Below are 13,709 nucleotides of genomic sequence, written 5' to 3'. Positions count from 1 at the left end.
GCTTATCTCTTACCGCTTGGGTTGAATTTTCCCTCATGGTTTCACGTCAGAGAGATGCCTCCGTCCTGTCACAAGAGGCTTCAGGCAGAAGTTCTGTATTTTGCTGTTAGCTCTTGGGAGTTGGAGCCTTTCCCCTCAGAGCTGTTAGGCCAGTCAGCTTTCCACTGTTTGCCTCTCCCCAAGGTCTGGTGAGGGCCTTGGGGGAGGAAGAAGTACTGCACGTGTCACCCTGTGACAGCCAGCCTGCTAAATCTTGTGCCCTGTGTCCTTGGAAACATGGCCATGTCTTCACAGAGAGTGCTGACAATGAGGAACTGAGAGGGGGAGAAGGGTCTTGCTTGCTTTTTTTTTTTTCCCCTTAATCCACGTGCACTGAAACAGGAGGCATTATATCATGAGTTTTCAGTTTGTTTTGCTAACTTTGCATTTAGTAACTGTAATCTCGCCACAAGTTTGGCTTCGGTGACCTGCGGTGTTTGGAATCTGAGAACAGGGCCCAATACAACAGAAGTGGGTATGTCCTTATGGACAGTGTTTACCAGAGAGACCAGGTGGTCTGCTGAAAAAGCCTGAAGGCAAAGTAGGGAGATGACAGTGTTGCAAGGTGTTATCATCTCTACAGCTAAGGGGAACTGCAGGGATCTGCAGCTTCGGAGCTACCAACACACAGGTGTAACTTAAACCGGGGTTTGGAGGTGAGGGCATGCAGGTTTCAAGCTTGAATCGCTGGGAAGTGCAGCAGGAATTTCTGCTTCACTTGGAGGGGAGATTTATCTTGCTCAGTGAGGGCTGATGCCAGGAGGCAGATCTGAGGGACTTGGCCAGCCCCAACTGTAGAAGACCTCGGCCTCTGTCACTCTGAGCTCAAATCGGCCCAGGAGAGTATCTTGGTGGATCTCCCGTATTGTCAGAGCTGATGGTGCTTTTATTTTGTCTTTTAATCGTACCTGCTGAAATAACAATCTCTGGGCACAGCCAAGGATGAGGAAGTGATCCACCAACCCTCTGTGGTGATTATTGTGGGAGAAGGGCGACTTTAGTGCAGCAGGGGAAGCCTCGGCAGGGGAAAACCATGAACTGCCCCAGGCTGGTCAGGACTGATTCTGGCCGGCTCTGAAACTGGTGCTGTACCTGGGGTGACTGAGTTCTGCTGATGAGAAGCACCTGTGTGTCCCCCAGAGTCCCCCTGGCCGCTGAGGAGGGCAGCACCTCACTCCAAAGGGGGGTCCTGTGGGCTGGGCCACCCCTGATGGGCAGGACAGTGGCAGCCCTGGGGACAGTGGCAGCCCAGGGGACAGCATACTGCCCACCCAGGAGCTCCAGGGCACAGTAAGCAGAACCAAGTGGTGAAAGGAAGCATCAGGCACCCAGTATCACCCTCGGTGCCACCCTTGGCTCCAGGGAGGGACTGGGATGGCCTGGATATAATCTGTGGTGATGAAATCAGGGTGGAGAGGAGGACAGGGAGCACACTGGTGTTTGGCTTAAACAGAGTCTGGGGAAGGAGGAGAAAGGCATTTATTAATTTGTTTTTATGTGTTCTTTTCTCTCTCCTCAGTTACCTGAGTCACAGCCCAGAAGAGGAGTAGTGAGCTGAGCTCTGGAAGGAGCAATGATCCTGGCCCTGGGAACACACAGTAGTGGAAGTGAGCACCCAGTGTATGCCCAAGGGGAAGAACACACAGTGTGCAATTGCCTGAAGAGAGATGTCTGGGCAGACCACTGCTAGGTAGGAAGATGACTCGTAAAAGAGAAACAGATGCTTTCTGAAAGCTGATGGCAAAGTGAAAACAAAGCCTCTTCAGGCAGCCTGAGTTGCAAGGTTAGGTAGGCCTGTGGAGGTGGGAATGCTGCTCCTCAGAATGTGAGTTCTCTGCTGACAGTCCTTTGCTCAGAATGAAATTGCAGAAATATTGAAGACTTGCAGCAAATGTCCCTGCAGTGGCTGTGTCAGTGCTGGGAAACTGAAGCAAATGATACAGGATTTTGCCTTGTAAGAGCAGAGTTCTGGGAAGCTTGGGCTCTTGGGCTCTCTGCTACTAGCAGGCACTGCTCTTCCCAAGAGAGGAAGGCTTTAGGACTCACCAGTGAGGGGCTGTGGGGAGAAATCATCTGATCCTGCTGATCCCCCCTATGAGACTGCCCTGCAGTTGCTTGGACTGCTGGGTTGTATTTACAGGCAAGAGAGAAGGGACCCTGAAAAAGTGGTGATCACTGATGCTGTTGCCTGAAAGCTCCAAAGTGTGAGCACAGTTACTACTGGTATCACTTGATAAGCTCTTGGGACATCAAGGAGTAACTAACACACGTTGTTCTGGATGGTGCATGCCAGCAGATGGGCAGATTAGTAGCACGAGTAAGGATAGTGCTGGGAGTTCAGCCTGAAAAGAGTTTTAGAAGCAGTTGGAAAATATGTTGACTGTTGCAGTGCTGACCCTGATAATTTTGTTTGTGGGAGAAGGGCTGAGTTTGGGATATGTGTCTTAAGTTTGCACTGGTGAGGTGTTAACTACACTGGTCTGCAGGGGCAGGGGGTGGAGATTATAATGAACATGCAGTAAGATGGTGATTATGTGAAAGATGGAGTTTGAATGAGGGTGAAACAATTCATAATATTTCTTTCAATAAGGTGCGGGGTGGAATGTAAAGGATATAAATTGCAGCTGGCATCAGGGGATAGCAGTGGTGACCTGTGTGGAGACCACTGAAACAGATAAAAGAGCCTGTCCCATGCCAGAATTTAGGCTCACAGTACTGTAACTCAGGAATATTTCTGGAGACAGAGGTGCACTTTTTGAAGGAGATCTATGCTGAAAGGACTTAATTCCAAGGGGACTGCAGCTGGTGGATGAGTTACACTTGAACAAGGAAAAAAGCCCTGAAGGCTCTCTGGCCACTGGGTAACCTCTGCTGGAGAAAGTATTCACTAAAAAGGCAGTGCTCCAAACTTTTGCATCACAGTAACATTATACCTTTATTGTTCAATAAAAATGTGTATTTGATCTCAGCAGAGCTAAGTCTCACCTCGGCCTGGGCATTACAGGAGGTTTTATGGGTTGCCGCAAAGCAAACATTCTTGGATTACATTTCATGAATCAGAAGTGGAAATTTTGGGACGAAGTCCATAAGGTGCTCATTTTCTTGAACAAAGGTTTTGCTCTTTTGCCTTGAAACCCAGTGTGCAACTTCACGATTGTGTTTGGTCACCTGCCCACGTGTTGGCAGCGGAAGAGTGACACAGCCCCAAAAGCAAATGCCTCCTGATCTGCCCTGGGGCTGTGGGGCCAAGGGCAGAGGCGAATGGGTGGCTGGGCTGAAGAGGGAGGTGGATGGAGCTAGAGGGGCATCAGGTGCTGCCAGGAGAATTTGGCTCTGAGGCTGACAGAGCCAGAGGAGATGCTGGCCCCGTGCCACTGCCGGGGCTGGGGCCGGCGGGGAGGGGACAGCGCCAGTGGCTGAGGGATGGCCGCCCTCTGCTGCCCGCAGGGGAATGTGCCTGTCCCAGGGAAAATCCACATGCTCAGGAGAAAACCTGGCTGAAAATACTGCGGGAATATACTGCCGACCACACGCCTGTGTTTTCTGCTTATGGAGTTGTTTTGGTTGGTTGGTTGGTTGTTTTTTTTCCCCAAGGAAAGTTTTTTCTTAAATAGGAAAAACCTCCTTTCTCAGTTACTTCTGGAGTGATAAGAATTCTGGCCTTTAGTTCACATTTCTCAGATTTTTCTCCCATAACTGCCAACTATCCTCCTCAGCCTGTTGTGTTGAAGCAAGGTAGATTAAAAATGTGAATGTGTAGTTCAAAGTCTCTCCCTCGCTAAATGTGGATTACAGAAAACTATTACAGCCCCCATTTTATTATTTTGGAACAATTTTACTTTATCTTTCAGAAAGAATAAACAAAAGGTGATCACTGAATACATATGCTGTGACTTCACTGGCTGCAGGAGGAGAAATGCAATAAGAAAGTCAGATAAATTGATAGAAAGAATATCAGACCAAGCTTTGAAGGGGGCAAGATATGAGCATCTTCAGTATTCTGCATTGAACGGGTAGTCCTTGTGAGTTTTGCCCCTGCAGGGAATAGAAGACTTTGTTTTAGTCATAATTTTCCTTTCTAGTTTTGCTTAAAGAAGCCACCAAGGTGGGATCTGAACTCTGTAACTGAAGAATGGGTTCCTTCCAGATTTGTTTTCCTCTACAGTATGTGCTTTTTATATGCTTGGAACATCCTAATTACTTCATCATTCAGGATCTTGGCATTCTAGGCAGTATTTAGATGTAAAGCCTCTGTGTATATACTATTTATAACTTATGGGTTTGGAGAAAAATCCTGAATGCTACCACTTACATGCTCATTGTATAGACTCTCCAGTTTCTGTTAAAGCTGAAAATAGTTGCCATCTCCTCTTTAGTCAATTTGAAGTCAAACACCTAAAAGGAGAAATAGCTGGGAATCACCTCTTTGAACAAACCAGAGGCTGTAAGAAAAATCTGCAAAATCAAAGAACAAGTCTGCAAAGGAGGGTAGCTGGTGAGAAGACATGACTGTTTCATGGGAAAGGCATCTTTCTGTATCACCAAGAATGCATTGGCAGAGGGAATAGAAAAATTAATCCAAAGTTGCAATTACACATGCCAGCTGTTGCAGGACACTTGGCAGGCTCTTGCATCTGCCACTTGTGAGAGATGCATCTTTCTGTTGTATTCCAAAGGCACATCTACAAGATTTCCATATTTCACTTAGTCTGTCTAGGTTTTTGAAATCCCAATGACAAGTCACAAAGACCACTGAATTAACAATAGAGCAACATGGTTTGTCAACACCACAACTGTTTTCTTAACACTGCTTGCTCTACACAAGCCTTTTGTGGTGTGCTGCTGCACTCAAGTGCAAGTGAAAAACCACATGGCAATTCATCTCCAGTCTGCAGAATGCAAGACACCATGTAAAGTGACTGCTAGAATTATCAGCATACTAAAAAAAACTTGGTTCATTCCTGGTCTCCAGCTGTCACCTTAAGTTTAACCCTTAGCAGAGTGTGAACAGACAAAAGCCTGTTCTTGCCTGAGCAGGAGCTGGGAAGAATGATAAAGGATCTTCTCCCTTACTATGCAGAGAGGAGCCAAGCCATCCCTGAGGGGCTGCACCCAGCTCACTCCTGATCCTCACCTGGAAGTTCTCCACAATGCGCCGTGGGGTGACGGATTTGGGGATCACAATCACGTTTCTCTGGATCTGGAAGCGAAGGAGAACCTGCAAGAACAGACAACTGAATCATTCCTCTTGCTCTGGAGGAAGCAGAGCCTGTTCCAACAGTGTTATTCCTGTTTCAAATCATTCCTGTCCCTGCAGCCCTGGTTGCCCTGCCTGAAGAGCAAAGAGGGAAGTGGTGGTGCCTCACAGGAAAGGCTTCCTTTCCCATTCAGTTTTGGGCCAGTCAAGTCTTCATGCTCACCCAGACTTCTATCAAGATTTCACTCTCTGCAAGAGGACTTGAGAAGAAGACTGAAACATTCCAGCATTTCAAGATGGGTCAAGAAAATGTTTCATGATGACAGAGCCCACTTGAGAGTGTACATTGCAAGCCACACAGAAAACAGACCCTGCTCTGCTGCCTCTCACCACAGGTGACTGGGAACAAAGAGCCAGCCTGTCCTCTACATTGTCATTAGCTGTCCTGTTACAGGAAGGGGTACCCACAGTCTAGCATCCAAGTACCTGGGCTGTGGATTTGTTGTGCTTGGCTGCAATTTCCTTGATCTTGGGGTCATCCAGAAGGGAAGGATCCTCTGGCTTAGCCCTACACAGAGGAGAGAGAACACCAGAAATCTGTTTTGAGATCAATGGCTAACAGTACACTTACTGTCTCAGTGCTCCAAGTGTTATCCATGCCAGCTCCCTCCCAAATTGCCAAGCAATCTTACCACGGTCTGTCAGGAGAGCCAAGGGGGCTGTAGGCTGTCACAGCAATCCCTTTGGATTGGCAGTAGTTCACCAACTTCTCCTGGGTAAGGTATGGATTGCATTCGATCTGCCAGCAGAAGAGTACAGAGATGGATAGAATACAGCTGTAACCCACTGCAGGGATTATCTCCTCAGGCACTGGTATTTGTCCTCCTGTGCCAGTCTTTGCAAGGTATTACTCAGCCATAGTTTTCTGCAGCACCTGCTTCTACACTGAGATTTCTTGTACCTCTGGGTCTTTGCTCTGGGAAGAGAGCATTTCATAAGGCTCACCTCCGCGTTCTTTGGCCCTGGGTCTTTGGCATGTTCTGAGGTCCTTCTAAGATTTCTAAGCAGCAGCTTAGCAAATAGTGAAAACCCCAATGCCTTGTATATTCAGCAATAATGTGGAGTGGGATGAGAAAGACATGCTGCATCTGCTCTGTTCTCCCCTGTCTGTTCTAGACATAAAAGGGGCACCTTTCTCATGAATTGGTGCCCTTTTCTCATGTGTTGTAGTTTTGGAGAAAGATACCTTTTTTTTTTTTTCCTTTCGGCATGCTCTTTTTTTCTAACTACATGCAGAAGAAGGACTGGCAGGCTCTGGAGACTGAAGGAACTTAGTACTCTTAGTGAATATGCAAGAAGTACTGAATTCAGAACTGTAAGAGATGTCTGAGTCTGTCCAAGGCCCCTTGAATGGATAAACTTCTGCACCTCCTGCATACAAAGGGGCAGTGGCAGCTGTATGCAGACAAAGAAAAATCACTAGGTGATTTTTTATGTGTGTATAAAACCACTTTTTTTTTTTAATTTTATTTTACATAAATCAGAGTAGATACCAGGAAACCCCTAGTGTGTCAGTAAATGCTCTGCTTCTGTATAGAAGTTAAAACTGATATCCCTTTCTAACTGGGTGACTGAACTGTGGATTCCTGCATGAGAAAAAATATACATTGCATGAACAATTAACTGCTATGAATAACAGATTGATGCCAACACTAATAACAGAACAAGTATTTTAAGAAGTTCTTGTTGTAATTTGTGTACCACAGCTTCATTCTCTGTCAGGACACAGATCTACAATACTTTTATGTGTACTCAAAAATAATCACAGGGTGTAATTGTGCTGTGTCTGCTTTGTTCTTCCTTTTTGCATCTCCTCATGCAACTGTAATTGGATCTTTATAATCCCACAAAACCAGTCACCTGCAGTCACTTTGCAGCTCACCTGGACATTTGCAGGCTTGTGCTTCAGTCCTGGCTTGTTCAAGATTCTTTCAATTTGCTCATGGTTGAAGTTGGAGACGCCAATGGCTTTTACCAGGCCACAGTCCACCAGCTCTTCCATGGCCTGGCAGAAAGAGGAGCACAGGCAGCACCAGTATAAAAGATAGGCCCTGAAGGAATGATTCCTTGTGTGGCTTCATTTCCCTTTGTGGGCAAGGAAAAACAACTGTTTGGACCTGCAGAGATTGTCCCCAGGGGGAAAATGCACACTGGTGTATTTGTGCCATGTCTTCCATCTCACCCAGACCCAAGGGCTCCTTTCTTGAGATGACAGAAATTCCCTCTCAGTTATTTTTACATGGGAAATGAGAATAATTAATTATGTGTTCTTGAGCCAGCACCAGAGGGCTGTAGTGCAGGCTGTGGGTATGATCACAACCTAATTTATTTCAGTAGAGTGTATTTGAGCAGTTTAAGAACAGTGGTGGGGACAGTTCTCATTCTGTTATGGTCAAGCAGTCTGGCTTGCAGCTTCACTAAAGATTATCAGCTTGACTGAGCATGTATGTTTTGAAAAGCTCCATTGTATATGGTGCAATAAATACATAAGAACTCTGGCTGCTGAAGGCAATGAAAGCATGGAAGAGACGGCCAGTAATAGAAAACATAATTTCTCACCGTGGCTGAACTTACCTCCCAAGTGTCTAGAAAATCCGTGTTGCTGGGTATAGCCATGCCTTTGTCATCTGCAGGAAACAGCTCCTCTCCTGCCTGTCGGTGAAAAAAAAATATTTAAACACTCTTTTTATTAGCAAATTAATACCAGAACAACTGAAGACATTATGGCTTTAGCTACTAGTACAGAAGATACTAACATTTGTCTACACTGTTCCTGTCAATTTTGCCAGCAATCATTCCTAGTAGGATTGATCAGGAATCATCCCTACTAGAAATGCCAGGTCTATCTCCTAGATAAGCAAAGTGGTGACTCACTAAAACACATAAAGATAAACAATTCACACCACTTGTGGAACAAACAAGCTTCCTGAACTACACTATTACTCCTTTAAGAGAGAACTGGGATCGGTTTTTTGTTTTTGTTTTTTTTTTTTAAGGACCTGTTAAGGTCCCAGGAACATTTCAGTCAGGTTTAGGCTGAGCCACATCTGCTGAACAAGGTATTATGTAAACACACAGGTGTCCCATAAGGGAAGCCTCAGTTTAAGTTGGTGCAAATCAGAACACCCCAGATGTACAAACTCAGAAACAGAACCTCACATCTCCACATTGCTCCGCATCCAGTGTGCAGATGTCAGAGTATTATGCCATGACACTTTTACTCAAGTTCTTTGTTCACATAAAACCAACCATGACAGCTTTGCAAGTGTGACAGTTGACAAGCTGAAAAGCAACAGAAAGGATGGAGGTCTTAACCTGTCTGCAGCAGAAAGCAAAACCAAGACTAGACACAAACTAAGACATCAGCTCCTTTGAAGTACATGGAGGATGAGAGGTATTTCATGTACTTCTGACACGGATGTCAGAAAGTCTCACCTTTTGAAATGCAGGGTCTGTGGAACAACTTTAAGGCTCCTACAGCAAAGGTCAGCTCTGTACTGTATTAAGGACTCAGTGATTAAAGAAAGAAATGGAAGACAGAAACATTCTCTTGCTCTGTGATTCTGTAACACGTAGAGGAAAGAATTTCTGTCAGGCAGCAAAGTACAGCCTTCATTCCCTCAAATCAGGAAAGGATGATTTAGCCCAAAGTTAAGCAGCATGAGTTAATCTTGCAGTTGGGAGGGCTGACCTCAGTGCTGGGCTGTGTCCCCATTATCAGGAGGGCAGAGGACGCTGTGCAGGCAGCAGTGTCGGGGCAGAGATCAGGGGCAGAGCAGAGCAGGATGGGCAGCACTGGCGCAGTGCTGGCACGGCAGGCACAGGCTCTTCCTGGAGCAGCAGTGCTGCTGCAAGTGCTCCTGGCACTTCTGAGGGGCTCTGCCAGGAGAGGAAACCAAGGGCCCTGCTATTACTGTACCTTGAACCCCAGAGGCCAGTGCATGAGGTAGAGATCCAAGTAATCCAATTTCAGGTCAGCAAGAGTCTTCTGGCAGGCTCCCTTCACCAGAGGCTTCTCATGAAAAGTGGACCAGAGCTAGAGAAAAAAAAAAAAAAAAAAAAAAAAAAAAAAGGCAGATTGTGACCTCCTGGGCTAAAGCTCTTTCCTGAAGAAGGAAGAAAAGCTAGTACACTTTCTGAGACCATTTCTGCTTAACACATATTTTGAACAGTCCCATGGACGATGTGGAACACATCTTAAATAATGCTCTACAAAATACAGTGACAAAAAGAAGTTTCTACCAGTATGAGCCTGAAGTATTCTCCTAATTACTCCACACTATAGCACACAGCCTTTCCCCACTGCTCTGAATTTCCCTCTGTGCATATGTTGTCACAAAGCTTTCCCCTGGATCCTAGGTCACCCTACCTTGCTGACAACAAAGAGGTCTTCTCTTTTGACAACACCTTCCTTGATTTTCTGCTGGATCCCTTCCCCAATCTCATCTTCATTCATATAAGCATAGGCACAGTCCAAGTGGCGGTACCCAGCATCGATGGCAGCCATCACTGCAGCTTTGACTTGCCCAGCTACAGCCTGGAAAAAGAAGGTTAAGATCCCAAAAATCCAAGCATACAGGCCACTTCCTAGTTATCTAGCAACTAAAGAAACACATACAGTGTGGTTCTAAGTAGAGTTTTTCCATGCCATGTTCTTAAAGCTCTCATCATCTTACAATCGTAGGCTGTTGGGTTTGAAGCCAGCCTCCAGCCATTTATCCATAGCCCCAGTCCCAAGCAGGCTCAGCCAACAGCCAGGTAGAGCAGAGCCCCCAACACTGCCAGAGATGGACCAGGGGGAACCAAGTTTTGTGCCAGGGAGCTCTGCAATGCCTTTTGCTTAACACTCCTCACTTCCCAGTGCTGTGTCTAAGAAGAGAAACAGCCAAACTGCCCAGGTGGGAGAACTTCAGTTCTATGGGGAGGGCAGTGGTCTACACCTTAGTCATCCACATCACTTTGAAGTGTTACACTGTGCTCTAGCCCAGCTCGTCCTGGGGCACATCCCACCTGGAATTTGAACTTTACGTCACCTGCTTCCTTCAGAGACATAGGAGGTGTGGAGTTCTATGTGTTTTTATACCCTCAAAGGGCGTGCACAAAGAAAAGTTGGCATATCTTGTTCACACAAATCCAGCAATGTTTGTTTCTAGGCATTGTACAGATCAGTGATTTTGTAGTCATCGTAACAACGGTGCAAACCTCTTTGTCAGAACTTGCTCTAAACGCATGAATTGTCTTCTAAAGCCATACCTAGTTACCAGATTATTCCCGGGGACCTCGCCCAGGATTACAATTACTCAGCACGGAAGCAGCAGGGAAGTGCTCCAGTGCAGTGGCACGGGAAGGGGCAGGGAGAGGGGCCCGGGAGGCTGCGGGAGCCTGGTCGGGATAGCAGGGGATGGATGGGATCCGCGCATCCCTGGTGGGTACAGGAGGGCCGGAGCCGCCGCCTCTCCCAGGCTGGGGATACCCAAGGGTCGCGTCTCCCCCGGGGCAGGACAGGGCCGGCAGGGCCGGAGGGCACGGCAGGGAAAGCGGCTTCAAAAGCAGCGCCGGGACTCCGCCTGCCGAGTCCACCGCAGGGACAGGGCATTCCCGGCGGGATGGCGGGGATGGCGGCCGGGGACGTGTCACCGAGCCGAGCTGTCCCCGCTCCCTGCCCACCCCCGAGCGCTCTGGACCTCTCCGGAGGAGATGGCATCCAGCCCCTGTGAAAGCGAGCGACCGCGGTCCGCGTTACCCCGTTCCATGTGCCCAGCCCCATGGCGGGCATCTTGGCCCCGGTGTAGAGCTGCACGCAGGTCGCCATGGCTCCAGCCCGGAATGCTGCCCGCTAGTACCGCCAGCCCAGCCCTTAAAGGACGGCAGAGCCTGCCCGCCCCGTCCTGGGACACGCCCGGGACAGCCACAGCCCCGGGGGACACCGGGCTGGGCCAGCGCTGCTTCTCCCCGAGCCCCCGCAGCTGCACTGTGGGCTCGGGGCTCCCTCCCAAGGTGGGATGATGTTTGTGACAACTGGAGCGGAGAAGTGACCTCCTTTGTAGGGGTAAATTAGAAAGCAGCTATTATAAAGAAGAATGTTATTTTTGGTGTTTGGGAGAGGCTTCTTTTAATGTTTTTTGAAAGCTGATGAAGAATAATAGGTGTTACGTCAAAACTTTGCTGCATGCTTGTGCTTGGAGAATTTATTCAGGTGTGAGCATCAGTTGGTAATACAATAGTGCATTTTTCTGTGTGCCTTTCCCACAGCAGATGCCCAGCTGCTTTGTAGCTCTTTTTTTTCCCTGCTTACCTGAAGGCAGATAATAGTTGGTCTCTGTCATCCTCCTGTTTTTTGTCAGCACCGTCAGCCATCCTCAGCAGGATGTGATGTTTCAGTTAACATCACAAATAGTTACGTAACACAGTGTTTGCCTTTTTTTTTTTCCCCTCGAATTCTTTCTCTGTAAATCTGCTCTGAGCATGCTCAGACTCTTGTGTTTGGTTTGGGGGACAGTGAAATCAATGGAAATATTGTGATATTAGGAATACAGTATTAAAGCAGAGCTGTCTGCATGACAGGCCTGCTGCCATCCTAGTCTGGGTTTTATCCCCCCATGGTTTCTTGACTGAGAGATGTCTCTGTCTTTTAGAAAGGATTTTGTGCAGATCTGCATGTGCTATAAGGTATCTGAGGTCCATTGTCCTGTCTCTCATAACTAAAATGCTCAAGCCAAAAGCACCACTTTTGTTCACACCTCATTTGAGAACAAAGGCTTCTTCCTTATTAATCATGTACAAAGGCCAAGTTCTTTTTGCATCTCTCATGGGGTAAGAAAACACCAGACAATGTGATAGTGCTAAACTGGATTCACCAAGTGCACCAGTGTAGGAAAAGCCTGGCTGGGAGAATGTGACATATGCACTGAAGGAATCTTGGTACATATGAGCTGTGGATGACAAAGCAACAGAAGAATGATATCTGGAAAAATTCACAATGTATAATAGTGTGTGTCTCTCATAAAGTATTCCAGCGGGTCAGTGTGGCCTCACCTGGGGGAAACACAGCACTCAGCTCTGACCTGTGTCAGGCTCTGGGCAGTGGCTCAGCACTAACACATGCTCTTACACCTCGTGTTCTCATCATTTTGGGTATCTGCATGGGTGTAGTCTTGTTTCCCCGTAGTCTGTTTTATTGAGGGCTTTTAAAGCTAGATCGATGTCAGCACAGCCTGGCAGCCAGAGCAGTCCACACTTTCACCACAGAGTTTTCCAGCATTTCCAGTTATTTCCTGGCACTTTCACATCATATGGACCAAGATTGCTCCCACAGTTCTTGTCTGCACCAACTGGTCAGTCATGGTTCATTATATCCAGTTAACTCCTAATCATGCCAAGTTCTTGATGCTCCTGTGACAGTCAGTATCTCAGCCTTTCTGGCATCTGCCAAGCACCTTTCATCCATGCACTCACACCTACAACCCAGTGATCTACAATGCAAGTAGCTCAAACTTGTCTGAGTGTATTTCACCCACTGCATATTGAGTTAAATAATAGTACAGCACGAACACTAAGTCAGTCAGCATTGGGGCCTAATGCTATTAACTTTCACAAATGCTGCTTTTTGTTAATCATCTCATTCTCAAGAAAGTCTCTTGACCACTCAGTTACTCAAGACACAACTCAAACTTCACATGCATTTGTCAGAGCCCACAGCTTGGTCTGGTGTGGATGTCGTGGATCAGAATGCAGCAGATGTTCTGCAGGTGCCCCATGCCCACCCACAACATATGGACACCCAAACTGCCTCCCAGCTATCCTAGCACTGCCCAGCCAGGCTCACCTGCACCCTCCAGCAGGAGGGAGAGGCTTTGTCAGGGGAAGCCTTTACTTCTTCACACGGTTACAGAGAGCAGAGACCCATCCCAGTGAATCAGCACAGCCTGAAGGACACATTAACGCTTGCTCCAGCATCAGGCTCTGGGCAGCAGCTCAGTATTAACATGTTCCAGTTCCACCATGCATCCTCTGCTTCTGTGCTGTACCAGACACCTGCTTAACACTGCTCATCTCCCCTCTCACCCTAGTCTCTTACTCTGGGCTTTTATTAGCCAGATACCACCACTGGCTACCAACCACACCAGTCCACAGTCATTACCAATGCAGTTTTCCAGCAGTTTCAAGTGTTGGTCTCCTGTTGTTTGTTGACCCACAGTCCATACTAAGGCTTGTCCTGCTCAACTGTTCTTTTCAGCATTGCTCTGTCAACGCTTGTTATACCAAATTATTCAACTTTTGATCAAGACAACATCTCAATGCTCTTGTGACATCATTTAAAATTGAATAGGGATGATTATTTCCAATGACATTGTTAATGCAAGCTTCTTGGTTTGTTAACTTTAACATTAGAACAGAACTTCCAAACCAGCAG

The 13,709-nt window shown here is 47.1% G+C and overlaps 1 protein-coding gene across 1 annotated transcript; it reads right to left on the bottom strand.

The window, feature by feature from the left end:
• Positions 1 to 3,611: 3,611 nt before the first annotated feature.
• Positions 3,612 to 11,141, bottom strand: LOC136361550 (aldo-keto reductase family 1 member B10-like). The gene is made up of 10 exons (XM_066319560.1): positions 11,040 to 11,141; positions 9,666 to 9,833; positions 9,216 to 9,332; positions 7,871 to 7,948; positions 7,179 to 7,301; positions 5,929 to 6,035; positions 5,723 to 5,804; positions 5,174 to 5,257; positions 4,352 to 4,434; positions 3,612 to 4,074 (listed from the first exon to the last, which is right to left on the bottom strand). Exons 1-10 carry the CDS (start codon positions 11,106 to 11,108, stop codon positions 4,032 to 4,034), a joined length of 954 nt encoding a protein of 317 aa, XP_066175657.1. The 5' UTR covers positions 11,109 to 11,141; the 3' UTR covers positions 3,612 to 4,031.
• Positions 11,142 to 13,709: the final 2,568 nt, after the last annotated feature.

Source organism: Sylvia atricapilla, chromosome 5 (genome assembly GCF_009819655.1).
Source record: "Sylvia atricapilla isolate bSylAtr1 chromosome 5, bSylAtr1.pri, whole genome shotgun sequence".
Classification (NCBI taxonomy): Eukaryota; Metazoa; Chordata; class Aves; order Passeriformes; family Sylviidae; genus Sylvia; species Sylvia atricapilla.
This window is presented reverse-complemented; position numbering and strand designations above follow the sequence as displayed.

Excerpts from the sequence above, each read along its gene's own strand:
- LOC136361550 (XM_066319560.1), bottom strand. The coding sequence starts at position 11,108 with ATGGCGACCTGCGTGCAGCTCTACACCGGGGCCAAGATGCCCGCCATG. Across the intron at positions 9,834-11,039 it reads GGCTGGGCACATGGAACGGG|GCTGTAGCTGGGCAAGTCAA; the intron begins GTAACGCGGACC and ends TTCTTTTTCCAG. Across the intron at positions 4,075-4,351 it reads AGAGTCTATACAATGAGCAT|GGGCAAAACTCACAAGGACT; the intron begins GTAAGTGGTAGC and ends TATTCCCTGCAG.